The 14745-nt window shown below is 48.4% G+C and overlaps 1 protein-coding gene across 1 annotated transcript; it reads right to left on the bottom strand.

The window, feature by feature from the left end:
* Positions 1-2078: 2078 nt before the first annotated feature.
* On the bottom strand, positions 2079-6834 carry RTL6 (retrotransposon Gag like 6). Its single transcript, XM_053585642.1, has one exon. The coding sequence runs from the start codon at positions 6824-6826 to the stop codon at positions 6107-6109; it is 720 nt and encodes a 239-aa protein (XP_053441617.1). The 5' UTR covers positions 6827-6834; the 3' UTR covers positions 2079-6106.
* Positions 6835-14745: the final 7911 nt, after the last annotated feature.

The following is a 14745-nucleotide window of genomic DNA, read 5'->3' as shown; positions in this document are numbered from 1 at the left end:
CCCCAGCTATGTCTGGCATGTTGTCCTTCTGCTCAACCACTGAACAGTCACCAGGCAGCTTTCCCACCAGGTAGCTTTCCAGCCAGGCCCTGAATCAGAACACAGCCTGGTAACAGGGACACGTGAGCTCAGTAACAGCTCAAGGTGGTAACCTGAGCCTGGGGAGGCACATGGGTGAGTGCACAAACCAAGTATCCCTGGCCCAGCCTGCTTGTTCAGGGAGGATTCTAAGAGGAGTCAAATCTGAGCCTTCTTAACTTAGCAAGAGCACGGAGCAAGCAGGGAGGCAGGGAGCCAGACGGGCCTTCGGGGCCGGAGAGGGAGGAGGCAGGGGAACGGCGAGTCAGGTGGGCTGAGAGGACTGAGGACCATCGCAGGTCTCTGCAACGGAGCAGTGTGGGCAGATGCGGGAAGAAGATAAGGCTAGGCGACACCCAGGTGCCCGGTTTGTGGACTACATGGACAGTGACAGGAGCTCCTCAGGACATCTTCAGAGCCCCAGGTTGGGCACATAGGAGCTCAAAGCAAGAGCAAGACTCATCTAGTCACTGAGGGTGGAGTCCCCATTCCAAGCCACAACCCTGGGCCAGGCAGTGGGACGGGGAGGGGTCTGCAGTGCTAGAACCACCGTCTGCAACGGGGCGGCCAGGTCCTTGTAAACCCCTTTGGATCAGGCCTGTGGGGACAGCCAGCTGGGCACTATGCCCACTTCAGACCACCAGTGGCAGAGCAGCACATGGTGGCAACCTGAGGGCAAGGCCTTCTGCTGGCTGGAAGCAGGGGCCACCCTTCCGTCACTAGCGCTACTGTGCAGAGCCCTTCTCAGGGCTCCACTCTGCACACAACTTGCTAAAAGTCTTCTCAAGCCCTGCACCAGGATTTGGGGAAAACCTTAGAATTTATTTATTTTTTTTTATGTTCATCTGGTGAGAACAGCTACAAATATGAATGGGGGGAACTCTACTAGATATGATCAGAAATTATAAAACCCAAATCAGTTAAAATAGGGAAGGAAGTACTGGGCAAAATAAATGCATCAACTCAATAGTGGAAAGTTGTCCCTACAATAGTAAGATTTCCGTATGTGATGAGGAGAGAGCACGCAAGGATGGGAGAATTTAGTAAGTGGTCTCAGGATATTTGTTTAAATTCTTCACAGTCCACTTGGAGCCTCATCTCACACTGTGTGTCAAATTAATCCCAGGAATAACTTTATTAATTCTGAAGCAAAAAAGACCTAAAGTAGCAAAAAAACAAAGGGGTAGTTGGTGACCTTTGTGCGACCACCTGTTCTTGACTCTCCTAGACCAGCAGTTCTCAAGCGGGGTAAGGCCCTTTAGGGGTAGGTAAGGTACAATTGTTTTTTGTTGTTGTTGCAGTTTGGCCAGGGACAGGTTCGAACCCGCCACCCTCGGTGTATGGGGCTGGTGCTCTACCCACTGAGCCACAGGCGCCACCCAGGTAAAATTATTTTCATAATAGTACTAAAATATTCAGTGCCTCTTCCACTCATCTCATGAATGTACAGTGGAATTTTTCAAAGGCTACATGTGATCTTGATCTTGCAAAAGATTAAGTACAGAAGCAGGTATGAGGCACCAGCTGTCTTCTATTAAGACAGATATTTTAAAAATTTGCAAAAACATACAATTTGTCTTCTCGGTAAATTATTTTGTTTTGGAAAATGTGCTATTTATGTTAACATAAAATGAGTATGTTTTTATTTTCAAAATAAATTTTAAAACTCTCTGCTTTAATTTATAACATGGTAAATATCGACTGGTAAAACCTAGGTAAGCAAAAGCTTTGGGGGCCCTCAAGGACTTCCACAGTGCAAAGGCTTCCTGAGACCAGAAGTGTGAGAAGTGCTGATGGACCGTCAGCTACATGGCAGGGACTGTTCTATCCATTTGCGGATCCCTTGCCCAGCCCCAGCAGATCCATTTGCACAACTAATTCAATTAAATGTTTACTGAGTACCTACTATGTACCAGGCACTGTTCGAGGTGCTAATGACACGTCTGTGAATACAACAGAACAAACACCTGGAAACATTTGCAGTAAATATGACACAGGTACCAGGTTAATATCTTTAATATAGAACAAGCTCATACAAATTTATCAGACCCCAGTAGATAGAGCAAAGGACACTGACAATCCACAATGAGGAAATACAACTGCTTAACATGAAAAGATGTTCGATTGTGCTGAAATCAGAGAAACGCAAACTAAAACACAATCTACTGTTTTGTGATCAAATCAGCACATATTCAGCCAACTGCTAATATCCAAAACTGCAAGCTGGACACACTTATCTTTGCTGGAGGCTGTATAAGTGGACACAAACATTCCCAAAAACCATTCTGTCCATTATGTAACAAAAGTCTCAAAAGTTTTCATATTCTTTAAGGCAGTAATCCCACCTCAGGCAGTCAATCCAAAGGCATTACTTAACACCTGACTTGGGAAACAGCCTTATACACAAAGACATTCGTCAAAGTGTAATGGTGAAACTTGGTAACGGCATTAGTGACCAGTGGTCAGCACTGCCCCAACTCCTGATGCATGAGCACACAGCCAGCAGCCACTTCAAAGTCAGTATCAACATGCAGGAAATGCCTGTGACATGTGACATGTTCAGTGAGAACAGCTACACAAAATTGTCTCATTACACAAGTTAGTATATGTTAAAAAAAAAAATTCAAAGAAACTATGGTTGGGTGGAAAAAGCCTAAAAGGAGAGACTAAAATGTTAACTTTTACCTTTTTCTTTCCTCTACTTGATTTTCCAAATTTCTATAACATGTGGGTTTACATGAATAATGAGAAGGCCTGGTAAGTCGCTGCCTGTGTGCAGAGGGCACTGGTTACTAGGAGGGAGGATCTGGGGTTCCTCCCACCTCCTCTCTTGCACTTGTGTGGGGCCACCTGCCACCATGCCGAATTGTCTGGCACCAACCAAGGGAGAATACCATGTCAGCCGCAGTGCACTCCTGGGGGACCAGGGAAGGCCCTGCGCTCCAATCTTCCCCCTGCACCAGGGAGCTCCTCCTGCTGGCTCAAAAGGCCACTCTTGCTTCCTTCCCCAAGGAGTCCCATCCGTGCCTTCCTCTCTGAGCCGCTCAGCCACTGCTTCCCAAGCACAGAACTCAGTCCTATAGCTCAGGCTGTAAGGTAGAGGGCTCCTTCTCAGGGACCTCTTCCCACCCAAAGCTCTGCCCCCAGGAAGCAGCTGCAGCCCATTTCCTCCACTGTCCACCTCGACAGCAGTAGGCATGTGGGTCAGGGTTGTTTTTCACTCCCTATCATTACTTAACACACTTACCTGAAGCCAACAAAATGAGTCTTTGCTGCTTCCCAGAAGTCACCAGTAAGCTTTACATGACTAAAGTACACTAAATCCCATCTCCAATTATGCCCTGGTATGCAGTGAAGCTCACTTACCAGAAGGGTGTCAGGTAGACCAGAGAACAGTCACAATAGAGTCCAAATAATGTCAACATCATGGAAAACAGAACTTTCTGTCACATGCACTGTGTAACACTACTGCCTGTCCCTTTTATAAATCAACACTTTTCTCTTAAAATTTAGAGATATTACAACTCCAAAATATGTACAAAGCATCTCCTTCCCCCCATGTTCTTCTCCAGCCTGATCCTCCCGTCACTGAGGTTTCCCTCAGGGCTGCCCAGGACTGGCTCTCACCCTCTTTAGCTGGGGACTAAGATATCTCCCACTAGAGCTCTCCAAGTGGCCCTCTTCCAAGTCCAATGTGGAGGGCAACCCCTGACCCTCTCTCATCCACTCCAGGTTCCAAAGATTCGAGGAGCTATCAAGAAGGTCAGCCATGCACAGCACTGTCCCAAGCCTGCAAACGTTAAGCACCAAGAGACAAGACGCAATCAGATCACTGAGCCAGCCGAGACCAGAGCAGCAGCTTGGATTGGTCACAAACTATATGCAAAAGAGCTAGTCAAGGGTGTGGACAGACAGGATGGCCAGTCCTTCCTGCGTGGCTCTGGTCCCACGTGTGCAGCAGCACAGCTCTAACGCACGATGCGCAGGGCACACAGCAGCACTTTCACAAAGCCACGTGGGCAGAGGCAGCGTGGTGAGATGGTAGAGCTCCTGCCCTGGCTGAGCTGGGCCACATGGAAACCTTCCAGGTGTCTTTTCCCCAGGTGCCACTGTACCCTCCACCTGGGGCACCTCCACCTGGCAGGTACTAGTTTCACCAGTACAGCAGCTGGAGGCAGAACTCTGAGAGCTGAGCACAAAGTGGCCCGTACTCGGGCCATCAGCGGTTCCACTCCCAGGAATGGAGGCCCCACCGTATCTTCCCTCCATTCATGCTTAATGAGCACCATGGTCCCAGTTGGTCAGCTTTGGCTGAGTCCAGGGGAACCTGAAGCCTGTATTGAGGCAGTTGTTGAGCAGGGCAATTGGGCTAACGGAGTTTACAATGAGTGGGGGACAGTGGTCTGCGAAACCCAGCAACCACTGAATATACTTGACCTTGCAAGGCATTGGAGCTTTAGCATGGCAGGCACTTTCCCCAGCATCATTAAAACTCTCTGGAAGAGAGAATAGGTCCCAAGACCCAACTCCGGGGTCCCCTGGCATATGCATGTCTTTAGGGGATGAAGAACTTCTGCATTGAGCCAGAACCCTTTAGACCGGGGCAGATGGACCAGGGTAAGGCTCCTCCCTATCCCACGGTCCATTTGGCAACAAAATATGGCAGAAGTGTCACAGTTCACAGGGCTTGGCCAAGCTCAGAAGTGATTTCTTGCCCCACTGTGAAGCAGCACAAGTCCCTCACAACCAGGACGTGATGGCCAGTTCTGCACTGCCACCACACTAAGGCCATGGCTGTCTACAGCTCTTTGCCTTGCAAATGCCACTAAGACCCTGGCTGGGGTTGCTAGAGGCAGACACCCCTGCATTAGTGCTTATAGATGCCGCCCAGAGGAACTTGGCCTCCAACTGTGAGAGGGGATCAGGTCTCTTTAACAAAGGCTGGACATCTGGGGAAGGCATGCCACGTGGCAGCTCGGAGACTGAGAAATGATATTAGCAGCTGAAAAGTCTGCAGTGAAGGCCACGTGGCACCTGAATGGAAAAGGGAACAGGTCTCAAACTAGGCAAGGCCCCAAACCAAATGACACAGGGCGTGGTAGTGGGAGAGTAACAAAACACCAGCAGCTGTGGTACTGCCCACTGGGGATCCCAGGCAGCAGAGACTGAGTTACTGGTATCTACCCACAGCCTGCGGTGGGCCTCACATGTGGACATGCCTGGCCTTGCTGCCTGTGGCAGCCTGAAACTGCCCAGTGGTCCGAAGTCCACAGCAGCCTTATTTAGCAGGCAACTTCCAGACTCCCCCAATCCCTGGTGCTATCAGAGCCCTGACAGCTAAGCCAGGTGTCAGGGAGGTGTGTCCTCTGGAGGACTCCACCTTTAGCTGCAGTTATGGGTCCTTCCCAGAACAGCAATGGGAAATATGCAGAGTGAAGCTTGTCCCCCACTGCATTCCTAGCAGTGACGCTGACAGCAAGGCTGAGACCCCTGCCTGATGCACTGGGCCCTGGCAGGACTGGTGATCTACCACCTCTGAGCGGAAAGCCAGACTCCCCTCTCCAAGTTCACCCATCAAGCCACTGGCCTGACCAACTCAGCTTCTTTCTGTCCAGAACTCATCAGTGAGAACAGGGCAACCAGGTAGGAAGCTGCCCTGGAGGCTTGCAGAGGGCAGAGTAGGAGCCTCCAGGAACCTAGTTAGGCTGGCAGTGGTCCATCAGCAGTGAAGTCAGGTGTGCCCGAGTAGCAGCGCTGCGTCATTAGAACAGTGGGGGGCTCAAGCAGGAGAGGAAGCATGCAATGAGTTGTGGGCACAAAGCTGGCACATAGTAATAGGAAACTCGGCAAGGTGGGTAAGCAGGGCACCCAAAAGGGATAAAGGAAGATCTCCTTATGTTATAGGTCTGGAGAGGCGGGGGGGACGTCTTCAAACAGGGGCGATGCTGTTGTACCGACATTTCTTCCACGCAGCAAAGGCCTTATGCTACCCGGGTGGCTGCAGACGCCGCCAACGTAGTGGGGATTCTCAAAGGTTCCGTGCTCGGGTGGGCAAGGCCTGTGCTGGACTCGTCCCATTTGAGGCTGGATGCACAGGGCAGGGCCCGGTGCCCGCTGCGGCCAGTTGGCGGCAGAGCATCTGCCGTTCCCGCACAGCCCTGTTAGAGGCGGAAGTCTTCCTGATCTGGGCGCGCCTGGCGTGCCTGAGCGGAGACTTGTAGGTTCTCCGCAACTCTGCCAGGAACCCCTGGTAGTTGTTTCGCAAGGGGCTGTCAGGTTGCATGTGGGGGATAGCCCACTTCTCCGCCTCCCCCGTCAGTCGGGACACAAGGAAGGCCACTCGCTCGGCCTCGCCCGGGAAGCGGGAGGCCTGGAAGATCATGAACCTGTCCATCTGCATCAGGAACCCCGCCAGCTGGCCCGGGTCTCCGGAGAAGGGCTCGGGCAGAGAGGTCGGCGGGGTGGTCATGGGCCGAGTCCCATTCGAGGTAATGGCAGAGATGGGCGGGGTGATCTGCAGGGCTCCTGGGATCCGCGCCCTGGTGCGCAGCAAGGTCAGCTCGGCCATCACGCTCTCCAGCATGTTGGTGAGGTTGGCCTTCTCCGCCCGCAGGGTGGAGGCCTCCCGCCGCAGCGCGGAGTTGGTGAGGCGCAGGGAGGTCAGCGTGTCAATAACGTCGTCCATCTGGGCGCTGGAAGCGGCGGCCGAGGCCGGGCTTTCGGCCTTGGAGGTCTGCGGCTGGACCATGCTGGCCAGAGGTCAGCCCCGGGCCGTGACCAACGGGTGGGTGAAGGTGGGGGCTGTGTAACCAGAACCCGGGAGGCTGAAGCCGAGGTGGGCCCAGCGGAGACCCGGGTCGGCTCGGCTGGACGAGCGGGGGCGGCGGGGCCTAGAGAGGAGCAGCCCCGGGGGTCTCGCGCCAGGGAACGCGGCTCCTCCACGGCAGGCCACGATGCGGGGCGGGAGGTGGACTCGTCCGGGCCCTGAAGGATTAAGGAGACACCTGGTGAGGCTTCGACTGCGGGCAGGAGCGGAGGCCGCGGGGACGCGGCGCGGCGGGGCGCGTGGGCGGCGAGGCCTGCACCCGGCTCCGGCGCCCGCCTGGGGAGAACAAAGGCGGCTGCCCCGGGGGCAGCGTCGGGGCCGGGATAGGCGGTGGGCAGGGGCTGCGCGTACCTGGGGTCCCCGCGGCTCTGTCTGCCGCGCCGACCGCGACCAAGATGGCCCGCTCGGGGGACGCGGTCAGGCCGATGAGTCACCGCGGCGGCGGCCGACAACTGCTTCCCGGTCAGCTCTGCCAGGAATGCGGCTTTGGCAGGTGCACCCCGGTGGGGCCGGGGTCGCAGCAGAGGGCGGGTCACGGCGTGGCCTTCGTGCGGGCGGGGCCGGCGGGGCGGCGGCGGCGGGCGGGCCTGGCGCAGGCCCAGCTGGTTGCCATGGAGACCGCCCGCTCCCGAGTGTGCGGCGGCGGCCGAAGTCCCGCCCCGGAAGTGGTGAGCGCAGCCCCGCCTCCCGGGAATCTGCGGCGCAGCCAATCGGCGATGACTGGCTGCCTCGAGGCAGCCAATCGGCGATGACCGTGGCTCCTGTTAGTTTATCACGTGTTCTTTTCTCTGCAATTCTTCCCAAGGCTATTTGCAAAGCTCTTTTTGTAGGTCTTGTAACTTTTCTTTTGATGTTGTAACTTGAATGTTAATTTAATGTAACCTGTGTTCATTGTAGCAAATCTTAAGTCAGAGAATTCAAAACCACAATATCACTCAGAAAGAGCGCATAGTAATATTTCTGAAGTTCCATCCGTTTTTCTGATATTCTATTACAAAACATTAATTTTGTGCCTTATGAACTATTTCGAAACCTTAATAGCACATTGAATTTTGAGTATTTGTCTGCTAAAGATAGTTCAAACTGCTAGTGTTAGTGCTAGTGTTCCACTGTTAGTGCTAGTGTTCCACTGAAATCACAGTTTGTTTAACCATGCTGCTTCTGATAGATTTGTCTTTTTTTTTCCCTATGCTAAACTTTTATAAACATTGCCTGTATGTAAATCCCAGCCCTTTTCTCTGCCAGTTCCCAAGGTTAAATACCAAGAAGTGAAATTACAGGGTCAAATGGTGCGAAGTGTTTGGGGATGTGGCTGCCTTTCCAGCTTGACCTTGCTGAGCTGCTTCTGAGCCGTCAATTCCAAGCCAGAGCATGGCTGGAGAGAAAATATACCCACCGTGCTAGTCTGTTGAGGACACAGTATTCAAGGTGGCTGAAGCTTCTGGCAACTACCTGCGCCTCTTAGGCAGGCTGGCGGCAGAGCTAGATTTGACGCACACCTACAGTTTTCACTCTGAAATATGGGAATTGGGGCATGAGGTTGTCAGAACCTGGAGAAGATACACACTCCCACCATGTGCCAAAAAGTGTACTTTTTGTGACCAGCTGAAAACTTCCAGGATATAAAACAAGAGGGAAAGAAGGAAGACTGTGTGCCCTTAAACTGCTTCCCTGAGACCTCCTAAATCATTAACCTTGACTGAAGTCACTGACTTAAAAAGCAGAAATTGATCCAGTTCTTCCAAACACATTGGGGAATCCTGACACACGTCCTGGCTACTCCTTTGAATGACCCTATCAGTCTTTGCCTGCAGGGCCAGGGTTGCACCTGCCCAGATCCCTGGATGCTGTGCCCCTCAGTGAAGTGTCCTGCTGCAATTCCAGGTGTGATTGACACCATAAGTCTTAAACTGCCAGGGGGATTGAGTATAAGGGACACTCAATCAGAAATGATAAAATGTGAGATTGAAGAAACGTGGTTTATTTGTATTTCACCTTATTTCCAAGTGAATATATTGTGGCAGCCCATAAAAATAGAGCAAACTAAACATTTAAAGAATTCAAAAAATAAGAAAAACGGAAGAAGCATATTTGGCTTCTGATCCAGAAGATGCCATAATTCCTGCCCTGCAGTTCCCGTCTGTCCTGTGAGCCTAGAACAGCGATAAACTACACAAAGAAAATATTGAACAGCTGCCGAGAAGTCAGAGGAGCAGCAATATCTGAAAAGATAAAATAGCTGAGAACTTTTCCAGCACTGAGGAGAGATAAGAGTCTGATGTTAAAGTGTCCACGTTGATTAAATCTGGGTTGTATTAGCCGTTGCTAACTAACAACCAACTCTGTTGTTCTTTGTTAAGCCCCCAGGGCTTTTTGTTGCTGTAGTTTGAAGGCAGATTTGCTGTTGGGAGGGATCTGAAGTGTGAAAAAAAGCGAGGACTGCGGCTGCCCCCACGCTTTGTAGGGCTGGAGATGACATCAACTGACGCAGGAACAATGGAGAGAGAACTGGTTATGGCACGTGGTGGGGGATCACCAGTTGTTGAACCCGAGAGACCTTTTAGACATCTCCCAGTGGGACGTTGGGCTGGTTCTGGGATACGGTCGCTCTGAAGTTCTAGAAAGAGGGCCACTGGAGCCATTAATAGATGGAAAATATTTAAAGCCCATGACTGTCTGCAATCACCTAGGAAAAGAGTGTAAACAGGAAAAAGGAGCAAGCGTGGGCAGGAGCCAGCCGAGGAGCTGTTGAGGAAGTAGCCAGAGGGGCGGAAGGAAGACCAGGCAACCTCCCGGCCTCAGGAGCCCAGAGTGGCTTCCTCCCTGGAGAAGGGGGACGGATGCTCAATCCTGTCAAGGTCTCTGAAAAAACACGCTGATGCCTGCACTCTAGAAGCCCAGGTGCGGCCTCTTCCTCCTGCTGAAACCTCCCCCCTGCACAGAACTAGTTAGGACCCTGAGCTTGATGGAAATAAATGCCTGTTCGTTTTAGCACCTTGACTACCTGCCTATTCTTTTTATGCACCCAAAATGTGCCTGGTTTTGAACTTTATAAAGGAGTATACCCTATATAAGGAGAAGCTGCAAATCACAATTCACCAGAACTTCAAAGCTCACAATTCTTGGCCCTCCTTTATCGAATACTTTGATTAAAGATTTCTAGCAGATTTGAACACAATGCAACAAAAATTTAGAGGACTTGTTTACAAAAAGTTCAGTTGTACCCTATATATAAGTTTGAACAGAGTCACTGTTCAAACTGGGATGCTTTTGAAAGCAAGACAAGTTGCTAAAGATAATTAAAATCATCCATTTTCTGAAATATTTATTGCCTGACAAATTAGCCTTTTAATGGTTGTGGGACTATCAGTGTCACTGGCACATTTCCATAGAATGGTTTTTTCTTCAGTATGTTCTTATTATTCCTTCTTTTGTGAGAAAAGCACTTGCAATCTTTCCCAAAGTTGGTTTGGTTATAAATTATCTTTGGTTATAAATTACTTCTGCTGACATTGACTCTTCTCAGAACTCTGCATTTTAATAGAGGAAATTCTCTTCGTTCAGGCTCTGAAGTACCAGGTGAGCTCAGAAAAATATTCAGTGGAAGACATGCTCAGTTATGTTTTTTTGTGTTGAAACGTGTAAATATTCCACCTCAGTTATTCTCTGTAGTTTCCCTAATTTGCCTCATCCTTGCCACTTTTCTTTCTTTTCTTTTCTTTTCTTTTTTCTGGTTCTTGCTACTTTTCTTCAACAAATATTTTTATGAGCCAAAACTTATCCCCTCCCCCACCAAAATTTGTTTATTATCCTTTTGAATATTTCTAATGCTGCAAATAGAAGACCTTCTTGATTTATTTTCATTCCAATGCAGAATATAAATTTTTCCAATTAAAACGACGAATCTTAACAAAAGTTTCTTCCCTCATGTTGAGATAGTCCAAAAACTATCATGGAATTTAAAAATTAGACCTTGTACACCACTGGAGCTCTCAGCACTTAATTTATTCACTTCCCCCCTTGCCTTTGTAAGGATGAAATTCGGTGGCAAGGCTTATTTCTAATAATTACAGTTCGCCAGAGCTTCAGAGCTTAGAATTCTTGGCACTCATTTTTTAAATACTTTGACTAAAGATTTCCAGCAGATTTGAACACAAAGCAACAAAAATTTAGAGGACTTGTTTACAAAAAGTTCAGTTGCACCCTAGGACATTAGGTTGATGTACAAAGTCATTCTTCAAGGCTCCAAAATTTTGAGAGTCTAATTAAGGACTGTAGCCAACAGGACATGCTTGAGGCCAAAGTCTGGGTTTTTTGTTTTTTTGTTTTTTTTTGGGGGGGGGGAGTACACTAACCTTATTAAAAAAATATTTGTAGTCCAATTTCTCTGTTTATATAAAAATACTTGTAAATGTTGACAACTGTAACTTCTATTTTGGCTAACAAAATATTAGAGTTTGTGTGCAAATATGAATAACATGTTCACCTCAGCCAGTCTCTGCTCTACAGTTTTCTCAATCTAGCAACATCATTGCTTTTTGTCAGGGTGCTGTTGCAAATTGCCTCTGTTATTAAACTGTCCCCATTTACCTGGATTGAGTTTGTCTTTGTTGTCTTTTTAGACCCAGTCCCTTCAGAAAATCATTTGGCATTAATTAGTACAGATAAAAATAGACTGTGCTGAGATCCCACCCCCAAATCTCATGCATGTGTGCTTGGGGAAAACTGTATAAGGATGTTCCTGGAGGTCATGATCATAAGAGCAAAAGCCTGGAAGTAACCCAAAGACCCATCAACAGGAGGCTGGAAAAGCAGAATAATAAACAGCCGTGATTCTCTAACTTTAGTGTACTTGGCCCCACACCCAGAGTTCCTGATCCTGTAGGTCTAGGGAGAACTCAAGAATTTGCAGTTCTAACAAGGTCTGGGTGACTCCAAGGCTGCTGATGGGGGTACCCCACTTTGAGAACCACTGCTGCACAGCAATGACAATCAGCTGCTCCTGGAACACACCAGTGGAGGGCAAACACACGGTATAATCTCCTTACATAAAGTTCAAAACCAGGCAAAGTAAACTTTATCAAGGGTGCGAACGCGTTAATAGGTGGTCATTATAAGAATGTGATATAATTCTTAGCACAGGCAATATACAGTGCCTGTGCTAAGAATAACAGGCATTTATTTCCATAAAGCTCGGGGTCATGACAAGCTCTGGGCAGGAGGGAGGTTTCAGCAGGAAGAAGAGGCCACACGTGGGCTTCTAGAGCGCAGGCAACAGTGCGCTTCTTGGCCTGCTGGGCAATTACACAAATACTTCCTTAGCAATTCTATAATAAATGTAAATAAATTAAATTCCAGCGCACAAAGCTTAAGAAAAAGAAAAGAGAATCTGTGCCGAGAGAGGGATCCTCAGAGAGCGGATGTGGGATTAGAAACAGCTGGATGAAAAGGGCGGGAGGTTGATGGCATGGGCAGTAGCCTTAGGGGCTGTGGTCCCCAGAAATGCCATGGAAGCCACAGAAGGAAAGTTTCGTTGGTGTGCCCACGGGAATAGTCCACTGGAGAAGGACAAATTGATGACTCAAGAGACAGTAGAATGTCCAGAATGAGCAGCAGGGCTTGGACCTCGGTAGGAGAAGAGTCTAGAGCAGCTGCTCTCAACCTGTGGATAACAATGAAAATACATCGCGGCATTAGGAAGGTTGAGGACCACTGGTCTAGAGGAAAGGGGGGAGGATCTGGCCTCCAGGCACATAGGGAGTTTTCCAGGGTTGCAGGAGAGAAGCAGAGGTGTGTGTGGACAGAGAGGCAGGCAGCTGGGCAGGCAAGGCAGCTGGAAATTGCTGCAAATCTCTGCTGGTTGTTGCTCATTTCCCAGGGAAATCGGAGTGTGCTTACTGCTTTGCCAAGGCTGCCTAACAGTGCTGGAAGTGCTGGAGACCAAGTGGCTTAAGCAACGGAAATCTATTTTCTTACAGTTCTAGAGCCCCGAAGTCTGAGGTCAAGGTGTGGGTCAGGCTGGTCTCCTGTGCGGCCTCTCCTGGGGGTACAGACGCCGTCTTCTCCCTGTGCCCTCACATGGTTTTCTCTCTCTATGCGTCCGTGTCCTATTCTTTTTTTTTTTTTTTTTTTTTTTTTGTGGTTTTTGGCCAGGGCTGGGTTTGAACCCGCCACCTCCGGCATATGGGACCAGCGCCCTACTCCTTGAGCCACAGGCGCCACCCCCGTGTCCTATTCTTAAAGGACGTTAGTCACACTGGGTTAGCACTCACACTTAATGACCTCATTTTACCTTAATTACCTTTCTAAAGGCTCTATCCCCAAATATAGTCAGTTGCCTTCTGAGGTACTAAGAGTTGGGACTTCAACGCATGAATCTGGGGGAACACAGTTCAGCCCATAACAGGGTGGGAAGGTCATTAGCTGAGGGGTGAAGAGGTGTGGAGATGTGAGGAAGAGAATATGAAATAGTTTCCAAGGATAGCAAGAGAGGGAGGGATGGTAAGTGGACAGTGGCTGCTGGGTAGCGTTAAGGCCCATTTGAGAATGATGATCTGGTCAACTTCCCTTTTCTGTCTGTTATGGCATTTGTTTTTTTCTTTTTCTGACCCTGCAGTTAGACCTTGGCTCATCAGCTCTCACCTTTCTTCCTACAGAGTTATGGCAAAGAGGGAGAAGGCACAGGACTTACTAGGGACTCTCACAAGCTGAGGGCCAGTAAAACACTCGCAGTGCCTGGGACTGTCATAACCCACAGGAGCTGTGCCAGCCAAGGGCTGGGCTGATGGATGTGTCAGGGGATCACATTTTGGGGCAGGATGCTCACTGCTACTCTGTCTCTCACAGTCAAACATGAGAAACCATTCTAGGTGTGGGGAGTGTACTCTTGGAGGTAGGTGAATACTAGATGCTCTGGAATTCTCCTGCAGTGTAAGGTGCTTAGCCTTGGGAAGCAAGTGAGAGACGAGAATTGGGCTGCTGGGAGGAGAGGAGCCCCAGCTTTCAAGAATATCTGTGGTTGACAATGCAAACATCCAGAGTAATTTACAGCCCTGCTTATCCTTTTACCCAAGATAAACACTTGAGGCTATGAATTTCCCTCTCAACTACTGCTTTGGCTGTATCCCCCAAGTTTTTATATCTAATATTTTTATCTTCATTCAATTATGTCATAAGTTCCATATGCTTTCATCTTTGATTCATGACTTATGTGAACGTTTATTTGTGATTCCTAAACTTGGATTTTTCTGGTAAGCTAGAGATGATTTATTCAAACTTAACGCATTGTGAACAGAGAATGATACACTTTGTGATCCATTTTCATAAATGCCTCATGTGTGTTTGAAAAGACTTTGCATTCTACAGTTGTCCGGTGTTAGATTCTATTCATGACCTTTAGATTAAGCATAGTGATTGTTATTCAAATATCCCCCATCTTTCTAAATTTTTGTCTTTTTCATCATCTATCAATCGCTAAGAGAGATATATTAAAAGTTCCCAAGATATGGTCTATTTATCTCTTTGTAATTTCTTAATTTCTGTTTTATATGTTTTGATATTATTAGGGACATACAAAATGTTAATTGTTACATGTTCCTAGTTAATTGAACTGTTTATCATCATGAGCAACACTTTTGATCTCTGACGAAATGTATTACATTAAAGTCAATTGGTCTGACATTAATATAGCTATTGCTTTCTTTTTTTTTAGTGAATGACATTCAATTTTTCTAGACTCTTCTGTTTTAGGGTATATCTATTGTTAATAGTATGTGGCTAGTTTTTTTTTTTTTTTTAATCTGGTGTGACAATCTTTATTTTTTAACTATCAAGTTTACAAG

Source organism: Nycticebus coucang, chromosome 3, assembly GCF_027406575.1.
Source record: "Nycticebus coucang isolate mNycCou1 chromosome 3, mNycCou1.pri, whole genome shotgun sequence".
NCBI lineage: Eukaryota > Metazoa > Chordata > Mammalia > Primates > Lorisidae > Nycticebus > Nycticebus coucang.
Note: the sequence above shows the minus strand (reverse complement) of the source record. Positions and strands in the feature narration are given on the sequence as shown.